The 15,840-nt window shown below is 46.8% G+C and overlaps 1 protein-coding gene and 1 pseudogene across 2 annotated transcripts in view; both read right to left on the bottom strand.

Moving 5' to 3' along the window:
- The window catches only part of LOC105493286 (TBC1 domain family member 9), a 138,003-nt gene that overhangs the window by 17,915 nt on the left and 104,248 nt on the right, over positions 1–15,840 (bottom strand). For both annotated transcript variants that reach the window (XM_011760824.2, XM_011760825.2), the window contains exons 14-15: positions 667–765; positions 424–492 (exon numbers count right to left, since the gene is read on the bottom strand). In XM_011760824.2, coding sequence (XP_011759126.1) covers positions 424–492; positions 667–765 — 168 coding nt within the window. The remainder of the gene's footprint in view (positions 1–423; positions 493–666; positions 766–15,840) is intronic.
- LOC105493285 (trinucleotide repeat-containing gene 18 protein pseudogene) lies at positions 772–5,500 on the bottom strand (annotated as a pseudogene).

Here is a 15,840-nt window from a genome sequence, read left to right as displayed (position 1 = left end):
ATAAAAGGAAAATCACAGAAATTTAACCAATTATACTTTTCCTTGGGCATTTAAACAACTTTATTCTAACTACACGAGGGTGTTTTTACAGCTTAACACAGGAAATCACAATTTGCAGGAATTCAAGCAGAATTTAAACTTGATCACCATTGCTTTTTAATAAGTATTATGAAGCAATAACCTTTTTTTTAGGTTCAAGTAAACAACTAGAATATTATAAGGAGTGCAAGGGAACTAAAACATCAACTTAAATTGGTTATAAGAATGTTTATTTTCATATTAAGTACTTGAGTTTTGCACTCTCAGGTCTAGCTTCCTATTTATATTATCCCTTTATTTAACAGAAAAATCAAGAACTAACTGAATTATTAAGGTGAACTCCTTTACTCTTCTGAATGGGCATAAATTTACTTTGAAACTCACCTTGAAAAGAGCATAAAGTTCTTCCAGCTCATCAATGGTAAAGGAAGTTTCTGTCACAATGGTTCGTACCTATAAAAATATTAAGCACAATGAATTTCACAAACTCAAAAAGTGTCATGCTGGAAAAATCCCTAATTTTCCCCTTTCAAATTGGTTTCAGTTCTGTCAGGCAGAATTCACAGCCAGCAGGAGTGTGAAGAAGGAAGACAACAAAGGCTGCCTGCTACTTCTCAAAGGACTTACCACGTTGCGTTTCGTAGTATCCTCCAGTGTCTGGATCACTTTCAGTCTCTGTTTGAATCTCATCTGTTCAATCAAATCTGCCCGGATAGTTCCAAATTTCTGGAAAGGAGCAATATTGGTGTCTCTGAAAAAATCTCTTACAGCACACAATATCCTGTCTGCAGAATGCCTGCAACACACTCTTGACACATGAAAGAAATGACCTTTCATATGACAGGCATCCTACAGTACACCTTTAGTTACTGTTTTAAATCCACCGAGCAATTAGAAATAAATATCTGGAAATTCTCAGGCAGCTCAGCAGTTGAATTAAATTTCAGAGTCAAATGTATTTTCCTTAAGTCATCGATTTTGTCAAGAAGCACTAAATAAGGCTACTTGTGTATGAACAAATGCTTCAAAGAAAGAATCTTCTCAACTAGCAGAAAGGTCTAAGGCTAACCATTAGACTAGAAGATTGGAAGAAACCTCCAACCCTGTGTGAGGCTCCCTGCTCCTGACCAGTAGGTTCAAGAGCATTTGTCCATCTGGCCCAGAAATGCATGCTGTGTGTCTCCTAATGGCAGACACTGTGAGCTAGCCATCTCTTCAAGCTCCCTAGTACCCCCCTAAATGTTTGTTGTCAAAAGCCAAACCAGTCTATCTGAAGGCAGAGAAAGAATATGTAAGATTTTATATCTTTTAGGGATGCAAAAGAAAGACAAAGAAACCCTGCTTAAAGTATGAAGCTTAACCCATGGAAGCAGTGACTGCAATAGCTAAATATATTTGGAAATCAAAAAAGTATCTGAGACAGGTCTCAATCAGTTTAGAGGTTTATTTTGCCAAGGTTGAGGAAATGCCTGGGAAAGAGATGCAAGTCACAGTAGGCTATATGGCTTGCACTTTTTCCAGGGAGGGTTTTTAGGGCTTCAATATTTAAAGAAGAAAAGGGGCAAGAGGGGGAACAAAGAGGAAAGGGAAAAAAAGAGGGAGGGTATCACATGTTGTGCAAAAAGGTGGGGTAGAGGGAACAGTCAACTATGTATTTGTCTGGCACTCAGTAAATCTGTACTTTACATAAGATAAAGTAAACATACAGTAGGGGAAGATGACAAATATGACCTTATCTTAGGGTGGGGGGGGCGCAGGGGGGGTGATTTCTAGTCTTCGGTGGTCTTGTACCTGTGAAGAGCTGTTAATTTACATTGTCAGGGTGAGGGAGGGCCCCTTGGGAGACATGAGGCCTTCTTTCTTGCAGCTATGTGTCTAGTAACAAAAGGAAAGGCAGCTTTTTACAAGACTCAGTTTCCAAGCGTAACTTTTCCCTTTGGCAACGTGAGTTTGGGGTCCTAAGATTTTGTTTTCCTTTCACATAGTTAAAGGATAAAGAAAAAGCTGACAAACAGCATCGAGTGTTGGTAAAGATACAGTGCAACCAAAACTCTTATATACTGCTGGCTGGAGTATCAGTTGGTACAACTGTTCTGGAAATCTGTCTGGCAGTATCTACCGACTGAACATTCTTATGATTCTCATATTCTGCTACTAAGTATATACCCCCCCAAAAAAGCATATATATATGTGTGTGTGTGTATACATATATGCTATGTATATGTAATTTTATTTTTTTTACCAAAAGACATGTGCTAGAATATTAATAGTGACACTATTAACCAAAAGTCAGTAACCACTCCAATGCTCATGCACAGAATGGATAAACGGCAATATCATCACATAATCAACTATTTTGCAGCAATAAAAAGAACAATGTGTTTAAATCTTACAATCATAATACAAAGAAAAAAAAATACAAAAACAGAAAAGAGCATATTCCGTGAGATTCCATTTGTATCAAGTTCAAAAGAAATCAAAGATAATCTATGCTTTTAGAAGTCTGGAGACGTATTAACCACGGTTGGATGGACAGTGACACGAAAGGGGCACAAGGGGCACTTCCGTGTTGCTAGTATGTTCTATTTTTGATCTGGGTAAACAGTTACATGAGTATACTAAAACACAGGCTTTAAAAAGAGTGCCTTTGTGAGCCTTTGACCTCTTTATCAACACCTACTCCCCAGGAATTTGCAACCATTTCTATCACCTCCACTTTTTCGTTGTTGTTGTTAAAAATGAACTCAATATGTTTTAAAGCTTGGTATTATCAAAATCGCAGTACAAACATCAAGTCACACGCCCACATGACATAATTCAATTTATAAAATGTTTCTCGGGAAGCCCCCACTGGGCCCATGCCCAAAGAGAGCCCGACCCAAGCCTGGGGTCTCTGGGTGGGCAGAAAAGGTGAGTATGGGGGTCGGGGGGGAACTCGGGGTAGGGGGAGGAGGGCAGAGAGGAGGGAAAGTGGAGAAAAATGCAGACTCAGAAGCAGTCCATATAACAGCTCAGAAAGAGCTAGCCAGCAATAGTATCACAATGATACAGTACAAATCAAAGAAAAAATAAAAATAATTTGGCTGATACAGCAGGCTACACTGCCAAGAATCCAGATGGTGGCCTTCCTGCGGCCATCCGCACGTGCCTCCTCACCCACCATCTCTCCCGTGTGCCCACTCGCTTCCCTCTCGCTCACTTGCAGGCACTCTCTCACTAGGAAACACGGAAAGTATTTTGTGTTTGGAGCTAGTAACCTTAGTCAAATGAGTCCTCCGAAGAGTCGCTGAAGGAGGAATGCGCCTCAGCCTCTCGAAGCAGCAAACAAAATGGCCGAGTCCTGCTGGTGGCCGGCTTGGGTTTCAGAGAGGGGCGCCAGGCCCTCTTGGTCAGCTAGGGGCTGCCAGTTGCCTTGCTGTTCTTTGCCACCATGCGACACAGGAGGGAAGGCGTCAGTTTGGATCTAGCTGGAGGGGCCTTGGGCGGGCCACTCTCCTTCAGGAATTCTTCCTCTTCCTCTGAGTGCTATTGTATTGTAAGAGTAGCTGCTCACTTCAGAGGCAAAGGCGGAATGGGCCGACTTGGGCTGGCCTCTGGCCTTGAACCCCACCCCTATCCTCCTGGCTTTGGCGGTCCTTTTGTGTTTACCTTCTCTGGAAGATTTCAGAGACAGGTCGAGGCCCTTGGCCAGCACCTTCCTGTCCTTGCCCAGCAGGCCGTCATAAGGAGTTAAGTACCTGTTGCAGGCCCGGCCAGTTTTCGATTTCCCCCCAGCACTGTCCGAAAACTTGAAGGGTGACTTCAATTTGTCCTGCTTGGTGAAGGACAGGGCCTTTGTCGAGCTTGCCTGCCAACTGTTCCTGGTCGCTGGCCATCTTCTTCTTCTTAATCTTTATTTGACTTACGAAGTCAGACGAGGCCCCGCATACCAAGTCTGGTTCCTCCCCCTGGCCTTCCCCATTCCAGTGAGGGCATTGTGTTCCTCCTCGGGCCCTTTGTGTCTCTTCCTTATTCCTGCTCCCAGCTCATAGTCATCTGATGTCAGCAGAGACTTGCTGCTCGGCTTTCCGCTACTGTTGCAGCTCTTCTCCCTCTTGCAGGGAGGGCGCTCGGGGGCGTGGGTCTGTTTCCGTGGCCTGCGTGCCAAGCTTCCATGGGACTCCTCGTGCCTGTCCTCGGAGTCCCGGCGCCGCCGCAGCTTCACCAGCTCGGGCTGCTTCTCCTTGTACCGGCGCTGGACTTCGGCCGGCCGCATCTGGAAGTCCAGCTCCAGGGCGTCCATGTCCTCCGAGGAGGACTTTATGGGGTACATCCGCTCCTCCTCCTTGTGCATCCAGATGTACTTCTTGTGGGCTTCAGCTCCCGTGGGAGCCGCAGGTTCTTGAGCGGGTCCCACCACGGGCCCATCCAGCACCTCCCTAAGCATGTGGCTGCAGGCTGCCAGCAGGCTCTTCAATGAGGGCCGCGCCACCAGGGCCCGCTCCGCACCTCCCACCTTCTGGCTCCTCCTCTCCAGTTCCAGCTCTGCGATCTCGCTCAGCAGGGTGATGCCGTGCAGAAAGCTCTGCTCCAAGACAAGGCTCTCTGCATCTTCCAGCTTCTCCAAGGCCTGGACTCCAGCAGCACCTGGAGAGGGCAGAGGCCTGGCCTGGGGCAGCTCCACGGCTGCCTCCAGGGCGTTCATGCCAGCCAGTGGGTCTTCCAGGCCGGTCAGGAACTGCTCAGAGCTTGCCTCTTCCAGGTAATCAGGTGCTGCTGGGCACAGGCACGGCCTCCTGGGGCTCCAGTCTCAGGCACTGTCTCTCCCTGGCGGGCACGTCACAGTCTGACATTTCCAGGCTGGGCTGAGGCTCGCTCGGGGCTGCCTGGACCAGGCCTTCCTCCGGCGCTGCCTCCGCCGCGGGCACCTCCACCGGCTCCTCCTTGGCCTCCACCAGCGTCTCGGTATCAGCTGCCATCCCAGGTCCAGGGCGGCTATGCAGGGTTCTGTCCGGCTCTGGGAATCCAGGCGTCCTTCAGGCCCCTCTGCAGTCTGGGCACTTGGAGGGCTTGGTGAAGCCCTGCCCAGTGGCACTCGGCGCCTGGGCCTCCAACAGGCCACCTCCGCAACCGCCTGCAGGGCTCAGGGTAGCCATGGTTTCCGTGGCGGGCAGTGGCAGCGGCAACTCCAGAGGTGGCAGCTCTGCGGGGTGCTCGTCCATGTCCTCCATCTCCACTTTGCCTCCCGCTTGGCCAGAGGCTCTTCCTCTGGGCCCTCCCGCAGCGGCTCTGGGATCTTGGAAGGGGAGAGGCGGATGGGCTTGTCTTCACACGAGAGTGTCAGGCACCTGGGCCCATCAGCTGGGAACAGCACATCAGGGGCCAGGCCATCCGCATTGGTGGCCGCTGTGGGCTGCCCCAGGAAAAGGTAGGGCCTGGTGTAGTGCGGTGGCAAGGTTTGGAACGGGTACCTGGGCGGCATATCTGAGAACAAGGTCTGGAAGATAATGGGGCTTCCTTCTACATCTCCAAGTCTTCCTTCTTGAACACATTCTCGGGGGACTCTTCCTTGCGGGTGATACCCGGGGTGGGCAGCGGGGAGGGGGGTGGCGGGCTGGTGGGGTGGGAGCTGGGGGTAGCAGGGTAGGCGTAGGCAGGCGGCTTGGACACGTCCTCCAGCTGCTGGATGACCTTGGTCTTCAGGGAGGCCACGGGGGACGCATGGGGCGATGGCGGCAGGCTTACCGCCTTGGCACAGATGCTCGCAGGGCCGGTGGCCAGGCGGGGGGCTTCTGCAGCAGCATTCCGGGGCCAGCGGTGGCCAGGCCAGCCTTGCCCGCAGCCTCCAGGCCCTGGTTGCTCCCCTTCTCCTCCATCTCTGCCGGGTACTCCTGCGCCTTCAGCCACTCCAGCTGGGCACTCCTTTGCAGTTCCAGGGCCTGGGCCACCCACTGCTGCAGGTACAGGAACTCCTGCGGCTGCAGGAAGTGCTGCAGCGAAAAGAGCTGCAACTGCTGGGCGTGGTGTAGGGGGCTGCTGCCCGGAGAGTACAGGGCGGGGCAAAGGGGCGGCACGGTGGCCCGCTCCATCAGCTCCGCAGTGTGAGGCAGGTGATCGCTGGGAATGACCAACAGCTGGCCCTACTGGGAGTCCCTGACAAACTGGTAGGCCGACGGCAGGGAGCCCCCACGGTTGGTGGGAACGCAGAGGCCATGCCCTAATGCAGAGATGGGGGGCCCAAGGCCTAGAGGTGTCCGGCAAGCCACATGGACGTGCTACCCGAGCGGGACAACCAGGGGTCATGGCCAGATGGGCTGCGAGGTCCACAGACTAGCAACCCAAGCCTGCCAGCCCCGGGCCAGGGTCACCAGGACTTTGGAGTTCAGGCCCTTAGGAGCACAGCTGGCAGGGTGCAGGCGGGCCAGGTCAATCAGCTACTTACTCTCTCTGAGCATCTTCTCCTGATCTCAGTCCAGCCAGGCCCCCAGCAGCCGTTACTCCTGGTGTCTGGCCCAGGGTTCACACAGTCCTCATCTGCTAGGCTGTGCCCTTTCACATTACTCAGTGACACAGGGCACTCCCGGTCTGCCAGCCCAGGCCCCAGCCGGCCACTGCCGCTGCTATCCTTCTGCCAGGCCACGGCCACTGCAATGCCCACCGGCGAGTGTCACACTTCTGCCTCACCCTGGGCACCAGAGCCCTCGCACCCAAAAGCCTTGGCGCTCTCTGGCCTTTCCAGGCCCGCTTCAGCTGCCGGCCTCCACTTTTAACTACCCCTAAGCCACTATCCTCTCTTGCAAGAGCCTCTAAATACATCTCTGCGCTTCCTCCAGGCAATGCATCATTATCTTCCCCCAGTAGTAAGAATATCCGACAATGCTCTTCCTTTGTTTAAAATTCCAGTGATTTTTCATCCTCTCTCGGGATAAAATTCCAAGGCCTCTAAGCCCTTCATGCTCTTTCCACCTTTCACAATGCCCTCTCTGTCCAGCCACCACCAACCTCTTCTTACTCATCAGTTCTAGTGGCCTCTTCTTGTTCCCCAAGTGCATCATGCAGACTCCCTGCCAGCCACAGCCTGAGCACCGGCTGCTGGCTGCCCCTCTGTGCTTCTCTCAGACAGCACTGTGTTCGCTCCTCCATGGCACCTGTGTCTCTGCTAATTGTCATCTCACCAGAACAATAAACACTCAGAGAAACAGTGTGTCCCCACCCTTCACTGTGCTGTGTTCCTTCTTACTTGCCTTTAGCACCACCTTGCATTTGTTTTTTTTCTTTGTTTGTTTTTGCTTAGTAAATCTATCACTACTTACTCTATGGCAGAGACTGTGTGTGACCAGGACATGAGCTGAGGACAGTGCTGATTCACATGTAAGTGCTCAACAAATATTTGCTGAACTTAGGGGGTCTTCATGATCATCCCAGGAAGTAGGTGCTCTTCTTATCCCCATTTCAGAGACAAAGAAATCAAAGTCTAGCAAAAATCATCAACTTGCCCAAGTCTACACAGCTGGTAAGCAGCAAAGCTAAGTTTGAACCCAGGTCGTCAGATTCGAGAACTCGTGCTCTTAGCTCCATCCCGGGGAAACTTCCTAGCGCCTTACCTCTCCGACTGGCTGCACAGCACAGTAGGTACCCAATAACTGGTTAGGGATGCCAGATTCAATGAATAAATATATAGAAAATACAGGATGCCCAGTTAAATTTGAATTTCAGGAAAACAATGAATACTTTTTTAGTATAAGTATATCCCAACCAATATTAATTAATCCTGTATTTTTTCTGACATCCCTATAAATAGCACCTCTCTATAGACCAGTCCGTGTAGTGGAATCTGAACTATTATATTTCCTAAGTTGGAGTTTACAGCAAAAAAGACTATGCCTTTCTAGTACCTTTTACTTTCTGTTTTGAAAGGACTAATCCAGGGAATTCGGACCCAGGCATTCCTTTCAGATGATCAGAGCAGAAGAGTACACTGACATCTCTGAATCTGCCCAGTCCATCTTCCACCAGCAATGTGGTGAGTGGGTCTCAACCTTACGAAAGCAGGATTTATGGAAGAAACTTCTTATCTCCAAAGAAGTGCCTTCCAAAGGTGGAATTGGATTCTTCTCAACAATGAAGATGCAATATGCATTTGCACTGAAAAGCTGGAATTCAAGAGTTAGTAGGGGCTGCCATTAATGATGAAAAGCAATTATATTTAATTCACTATGGGGTTTTATCTTTGGCTAGGAAAGAAAAACTTTCAAGGAAGGTAAGTCTTTTGATCCAAACAGAAAAGCAGTGAGCATCCATTGCAAATTACATGCCTAATGATGAAGAACTGGGAATTTATTACTTCAAACTGGGACATAGCATGCCTGTGATCAATAAAAAACACTAGCTGTGAGACAGAAGGAAAGATAGCTTTATTGTACCTACAACTGTCAGGGACATTAACATGCCATCTCATCTGCACCTTACAATAACTTTAGTGAGTCTAGACCACTACCTCTGTTTTATGAATGGGCAAACCAAGATTTGGAGAGGTTAGGTCCCCCAGAGTTCCACAGTGGTTGAGCTGCAAGTGGTCTGAGACCCAGATAAATAGCTTTCTAACTCCACCAACTACCATTCTATCATAGGCAGTAAGTTCTTCCTTGTCTCTGGGTTAAAAAGAACATAAATTGTGGAGCTAGACAAAATTTGATTCAAATTATTGTTCTTTGACTAATTAGCTACGTGAGTGAGCAACTCAGTTGAGTCTTCTGACCCTGTTTCTTCCTCTATAAAATGAGACCCCAAAGCTGTCCTTGTAAAACTGTGTTGGAGATAAAGATACATTAATATAAAGTCCCAATAATAGTAACGAATATTAAACATTGGCTTCCTCACAAGCCTGACATTCAAACAGCCCGGTGTGTCTTATATCTAATTAATATCAACTAGAAATGGATTCTGCTATTTGTTAGGTAGGGCTCCTTCCTCAGCCAGGACTCTGCAACTAGCCAGAGACCGAACACAATGGCCCTTCCCTCTGGTGCAAATGGTCCCAACCTAAAAGGAAACCATGGACTCCAAGTTTCTGCTTGGCTATTTCTGGAGGATTTGTAAAGGAATGCGAGCAATTAGAATGACATGGGGATCTCTCTCCCTCCCCTGACTTTGGGAGGGGCTCTGCCAGAATTAAATGCTAAAAACAGGACAAACAAAACTTGGCTCAGTAAATGCTGCAGCCAACATTTCCCATTACCCAAAACAAAGATACAGGTGTGGATATAACATATAATACCTTCTCCCAGGCATCGCATATTCCAGTTCCTTGAGAAGCGCTAGTTTACTAATGTAACAATAATACTTGTTGCAAACAGAATTTGTGCTGGAGGTAAGGGACCCTACAATTATTATTATTATTATTATTATTTGTTGTTGTTGTTTTGAGACGGAGTGTTGCTCTGTTGCCCAGGCTGGAAGGCAGTGGTGCGATTTCGGCTCACTGCAAGCTCCGTATCCCGGGTTCACGCCATTCTCCTGCCTCAGCCTCCCGAGTAGCTGGGACTACAGGTGCCTGCCACCATGCCTGGCTAATTTTTTGTATTTTTTTTTTTAAAGAGACGGGGTTTCACCATGTTAGCCAGGATGGTCTCGATCTCCTGACCTCGTGATCTGCCCGCCTCAGCCTCCCAGAGTGCTGGGATTACAGGTGTGAGCCACAGCGCCTGGCACAATTATTTTAATTTTCTAAAATTTCCCTTCCTTGAACAATAAACAAAATTATCCATCTTTGTTTATGTCTCTTCTCCAACTCAACTATTTTGAAAATTTTGTTTTGATGTAATACAACTCAATTCTTATCTGAATGTTTCTGTGGCCTGTTTCTAATTATTTTCAGTTTAATTTCTAACATCTTTATTGGCAGAAAGGCAATTTATTATTTTTTTTGAGACAGGGTCTTACTCTAGTGTCCAAGATGGAGTGTAGTGGCATGATCACGACTCACTGCAGCCTCAACCTCCTAGGCTCAGATGATCCTCCCACCTCAGCCTCCCGAGTAGCTGGGACTATAGGCATGTGCCACTACGCCTGGCTAATTGTTGTACTTTTTTGTAGAGATGGAGTCTCCCTATGTCACCCAGGCATGTCTCAAACTCCTGAGCTTAAGTGGTCTGCCTGCCTCAGCCTCCCAAAGTGCTTTGCCCCTGTGGGTCCTGATATCAACCAACAAATAGGTGTGTGGCCCTTCATTTCACACCACTTTCCTCCATCCTGCCTGCAGATGTTCCCTTTCTCTCCCCCAGACTTAGAACAAGGAGCAAGTAGCTGAGATAAAGGAACGAGGTGGAGATGAGTCTGTCTCAAGTTTATGTTCTCTGGCTCCTCCCACCCCACCATCATTCCTGAGCGGAACAAGCGTTCCCCTGCCCACGCTGGGCAGTGTTTCTGTAATTTACTTTATCCTTCAAAGCTTACCCTGTGTTACTGGGAAGACAAGGATGGATGAAGAACAGATACAGATTTTTAAAAGAGACTGACCACAAGGTCAAGCTCAATCAAGTTCAGTCAGCCCTTCCTATCTAAATCCTCCAAAGAGAACTTGAAATATTTAAATGCTACAGCTTAAAAAACACCAAGCAAAACAAAACAACAACAAAGCTCAATGTAGGCCAGAGGGCCATGAAATGATGTGAATAAGTCTGCCCACAACAGGGAAATTCACTGAAATAAAAAGAAGGCATTGTTTCTAATATGCGAAGCCTATGGTTTATTTCTATTTTAAAATAAAACTAGGTCATCAAATGATGTTCAAAATGCCTCTTCGGTGTTTCTGAATTTGTGGGGTTCTTATTTTCCCAGTATGCAGAATGGGGTTCACTACTGTTAGCAGAAGGCTGAGCACCAGTGACACCTGAGAGACATCCCTTGATCAGAAAAAAACTCCAAATACTTAAGATAGGACACGAGGCTCTGCCTTGGACGACTGGGTGAGAGAGAGGAGAAATTGATGGAATGTGAGGCTTTAGGGTATAGAAAAGCCTAACATTACAGGGGGCAGAGCCCAAGAGACGAGAGAGGGGTTCTCACACACAGGGGGCTGCGAAGAAACAGCCCCACACGCTCTACCTTGACTTCTATGGGGGTGGCGTCTGTCTGCACCTGTGTACTTCTGTGTTTGGTGGGGAGTAGATGTTCAGGAGGGCAGAAGAGGAGGGTGAGGGGGACAGAGGAGGCAGGAGATGGTAAGAAGAAACAGGGATATGAATTCAGGTGAACAGAACTCTGGTGGAGTCCCATGTTCATTGAATGGGTGGCCCTTTCTAGGGTACTCTGATCTCTGAAGAGTCTCCACCCCTGACTATCTTCCCATCTGGAAACACCCTCATAACTCTGCCAGAAGTGGGCACATATTTTATATTTGAATACAGTATTTATATTTTATGTAAAAATATATCATTTAATATTTTATGCTTCTTTAGGTGCCATGTCTTTTGAGATCTTTTGTCTACCAGAAAGGGCTAGAGAAACAGTTGTCACATAAATATGGCAATTACAAAAAACACTTCGTTTCAATACTCCATGTGAACTATTAGCTGTAGTGTGAACGTGCTGCTGATTAAATTACAAAAAATAACTAAGCACAGTGTCCAGTATCACTCTATTTTTACCTAGAATTTATTTTGAAAGTTGCTGTAAAGCAGAAGTCACGAACAGGCAGCCCGTAGGCTAGAAAGTCCATGATGAATATTGTTTGGCCCAGGGAGTATTATAAAAAACAGGAACTTTCAAGTAAAATAAAGAGTTCCAACTTCTCTTGAAAAATAAAAAGTTTTGGCAGTAATGGTTCCTTGCCTCAGGTGCTAAAGAGACTGTCAACTCTAGCAGGTCCCAGCTGTCTAGTTCCAAAAGCCCACCCTTTCCTACCACCTCCACTCCCTGCCCCATTGTTAAGTGCCTTGCTGAGTGACGCCACAGTCACGTGAATTTGTAATTCTGCTCTAGAGTATTTTCTTTCACTTTTTCTTTTTTTTGAGATGGAGTTTCACTCTTGTTGCCCAAGCTGGAGTACAATGGCAAGATCTTGGCTCACTGCAATCTCCGCCTCCCGGGTTCAATTGATTCTCCTGCTTCAGCCTCCCGAGTAGCTGGGATTACAGGCACCCGCCACCACGCCTGGCTGATTTTTTGTATTTTTAGTAGAGACGTGGTTTTGCTATGTTGGCCAGGTTGGCCTCAAACTCCTGTCCGCAGGTGATCCACCCGCCTTGGCCTCCCAGAGTGCTGGGATTACAGGAGTGAGCCACCACGCCTGGCCTCTATTTTCTTTACATATACACCAATAATGTAAAGTTCGGCCTCTATAAAGGAGACATGCTTTTGACACCTGGGCATTGCAGAAAGGGCACGGTTTCATAGTCACAAGTAGCAAGTGGGATGCATAGCAAGTCCCAGATTTCACAGAAATTTTATAAAAACTGATGGCCTCATGTTCTTCATCAGCAATATAGGGAAAATAATTTCTACCTCTTTGGAATAGTGTAAGAATTTTATGCACACATAGGTAAAGCAATTAGTATGGTAACTTTTATTATTCCTGGCATTGTTGATAAGAGAAAGAGAAAGATGAAGAGAAGAGAAAAAACACGTTTTAAAATCAGCAAAACCCGGCCAGGCACAGTGGCTCACGCCTGTAATCCCAGCACTCTGGGAGGCCAAGGCGGGCAGGTCACTTGAGCTCATCAGACAAGCCTGGCCAACATGGTGAAACACCATCTTCACAAGAAAGACAAAGATTAGCGAGGTGTAGTGGTGCACACCTGCAGTCCCAGCTACTCAGGAGGCTGAGCTGGGAGGATGGCTTGAGCCTGGGAGGTAGAGGTTGGAGTGAGCCGAGACTGCACCACTGCACTCCAGCCTTGGTGATAGGCCAGACTCTGTCTCAGTAACAAGAAAAAAATCACAAAACTTGCTAATGTTATAAGTGAGGTTCCATCAACAACTGGTGAGAACTAACTTATAGGTCCACATTTTCTTTTGAGGTATAAACAAACTTTTTTAAAAATTAAACTTAAAATTCAAAGGCATGGATTAGCAAAAAATGCCATGCCCAAACTCATCTTATCATTAGAGACACATAATGAAGAATTTATCTGTTAGAGATACATTCTTCCACAGGTGAAATAATATACTGTCTGGAGTTTGCTTTAAGTTACTCCAGGAAAAAAAAAAAAAAAGGTGGGGAGGAGTAATAAAACAAAGATCAGAAAAATGTTGATAATTGTTGGGACTGGATCACGGGTTAAAGGAAATGTATTATGTTCGTACTTTTGATTTGTACTGTGCTTGAAAATATCTAGTGCTGGCCGGGCGCAGTGGCTCACGCCTGTAATCCCAGCACTTTGGGAGGCCGAGGCAGGCGGATCATGAGGTCAGGAGGTCGAGACCATCCTGGCTAACACAGTGAAACCCCATCTCTACTTAAAAAATATAAAAAATTTAGCCAGGCTTGGTGGCAGGTGCCTGTAGTCCCAGCTATTCTGGCGGCGGAGGCAGGAGAATGGCCTGAACCCGGGAGGCGAAGCTTGCAGTGAGCCGAGTTCGTGCCACTGCACTCCAGCCTCCAGCGAGACTCCGTTTCAAAAAAAGAAAATATCTAGTGCTGATAATGTATCCCCAGGGCTGAACATGATACCTGGTATAAGAAAGGTGCCTATACAATCTTGAATAAAAATTTCCTTGGTTGGGTACGGTGGCTTATGCCCGTAATCTTAGCACATTGGGAGGCTGAGGTGGATGGGTCACTTAAGGTCAGGAGTTTGAGAACAACCTAGCCAACTTGGTGAAGCTCCATCTCTACTAAAAACACCAAAAAATTAGCCAGATGTGGTGGTGCATGCCTGTAGTTTCAGCTACTTGGGAGGCTGAGGCATGAGAATCACATGAACACGGGAGGTAGAGGTTGCAGTGAGCCAAGATCAAGCCACTGCACTCCAGCCTGGGTGACAGAGGGAGACCCTGTCTCAAATTAAAAAAAAAAAGATTTTGTTAATACATGAATAGACAAACACTGTTTCTTGCGTCTCTTGGGTCTTTCCCATATATAACCACACTATCTTTTTTGCTTGTCTGTTCCTTCAGCTCTCCCCTTCCTCCAATGTATTGCACAGAAAGCAGAGATAACGTACTTCAAGAAGAATGCTCTTCAGTCTCCAGTGGCGGTTGGATGCCTTCCAAGTCAATTAGTGATTTCAAGACTCCCTACTAACCAGCTTCACTGGACCAGTTGACCTCATGACCATCGGTACATCCGTAATTCCATCTCTCTTCTAATCCAGATAAACTCCCTTGGTCCTGACTTTAATGCAAGGGAGCTCTTACTTGGATACTGGCTGCTGCTTTCTAGCTGTGCAGCTTGGAAAAATTAGCTCAACCTCTCTTAACTTACATTTTCACCTTGAACTGCGTTAACATTTACATGGCAGGACTGCCTACAAGGCACCCAGCACCTTGCCCCACACATGGCAGACTCTCGATGAGTAATAGCTATTATAGTAATCATTAATAAGCCAGAGACACATTACTCTAAGCTTTCACAAATGCCTATCCATCTTCACAGATTGTGCCTTCTGTTTTATTAGCCACATCTTTCCCTGGTTAACACTTTTTAGACTAAACACGCTGGGCTGGGTCATCTCGAACATGAAGTGGCTCTGTGACAGCTGTGTATCCACTTTAAGGCCTATTAACATCCTCTTGTGCCTTCCAGGAGGGGCATCTCAGTCTATGAATCAAACTTAAAGATTGGGACTTTGTTTTTTACTTCTATATTACTCTGCCCAAAGTGCAGGGCTTCACACGAGGGTCTACGCAGAAGAAAACTGGAGTCTCATACCACCGGCACAATTCCTTTCAACAGAGGCTTAGGGGAACTTATAATGAGTGAGATTTTCCCCACGAGGTATTTATGAAGTGAACTTATCAATATCAGACTGATTTCTAGCAACCTCGGGAGCCCTTAACTAAATCTCAAAAGATGAATGTGCTTTCAGGATTTCTTTCCTATGTTTCAATTGTCACAGCTAATTATACTGAGGAACAGAAAGAAATGCATTGTGTACCTGAGAACATTCAGGTGTCATGCCTGAGCCCAAACCAGATTCTTATCCACATCAGTGATTAGCCCCATTCTGCCAGTGCAGTGAATCTCAACCCTCACCGGACATTTGGAATCACCTGGGAAATTTTTAAAAAAAATACATACTCTTGGGCTTCATGCCTAGATTCAGATTTAATTGGCCTGGGATGGAGCCTAGGAGTTTGTTTTTAAAAGCTTAGCTTAAAAAAAAAAATTAAGTGATTTAATGCACAGGCAGGATTGAAAACCACCGATTTACTGGTTAGGAGGGAGAAAACGATCAGCAAGAGTTCGTGGTGTTCTCTTAAAGTTGATCTACAAGGCATTAGAGAGCCACTGGAAACATGAGCAGAGTAGTGACACTTAAGCAGAGAAGAGAAAACAAAAACCCAGTTACCGTGCACCGAAAGACCTGGTACTATAGGCACTGATATAAGTTAAAAGGATTCTTTCCAGGCAGAGAAGGAACTGCAGCCTTGTCCTGTTACGACAGGATGTTTGGCAGCCTGAGGGCCACCATTAGGGATCAGCCCAAGAGGATGTAAATGGAAATCAGCCTTTGGCCTTGTCTCAATTTCTTTGCTTTCCCTTTAAAAAGGGGCAAAGTGCTGACTTCAGCATGAAGCTAGCTTATCTGCTGTTGAGAATAAAGCTGAGTTGCCACATACTAACCTTTAATACTTTAGGAATAATGCTCAAAATCCTAA

This window comes from Macaca nemestrina, chromosome 3 (genome assembly GCF_043159975.1).
Source record: "Macaca nemestrina isolate mMacNem1 chromosome 3, mMacNem.hap1, whole genome shotgun sequence".
Lineage (NCBI taxonomy): Eukaryota > Metazoa > Chordata > Mammalia > Primates > Cercopithecidae > Macaca > Macaca nemestrina.
This window is presented reverse-complemented; position numbering and strand designations above follow the sequence as displayed.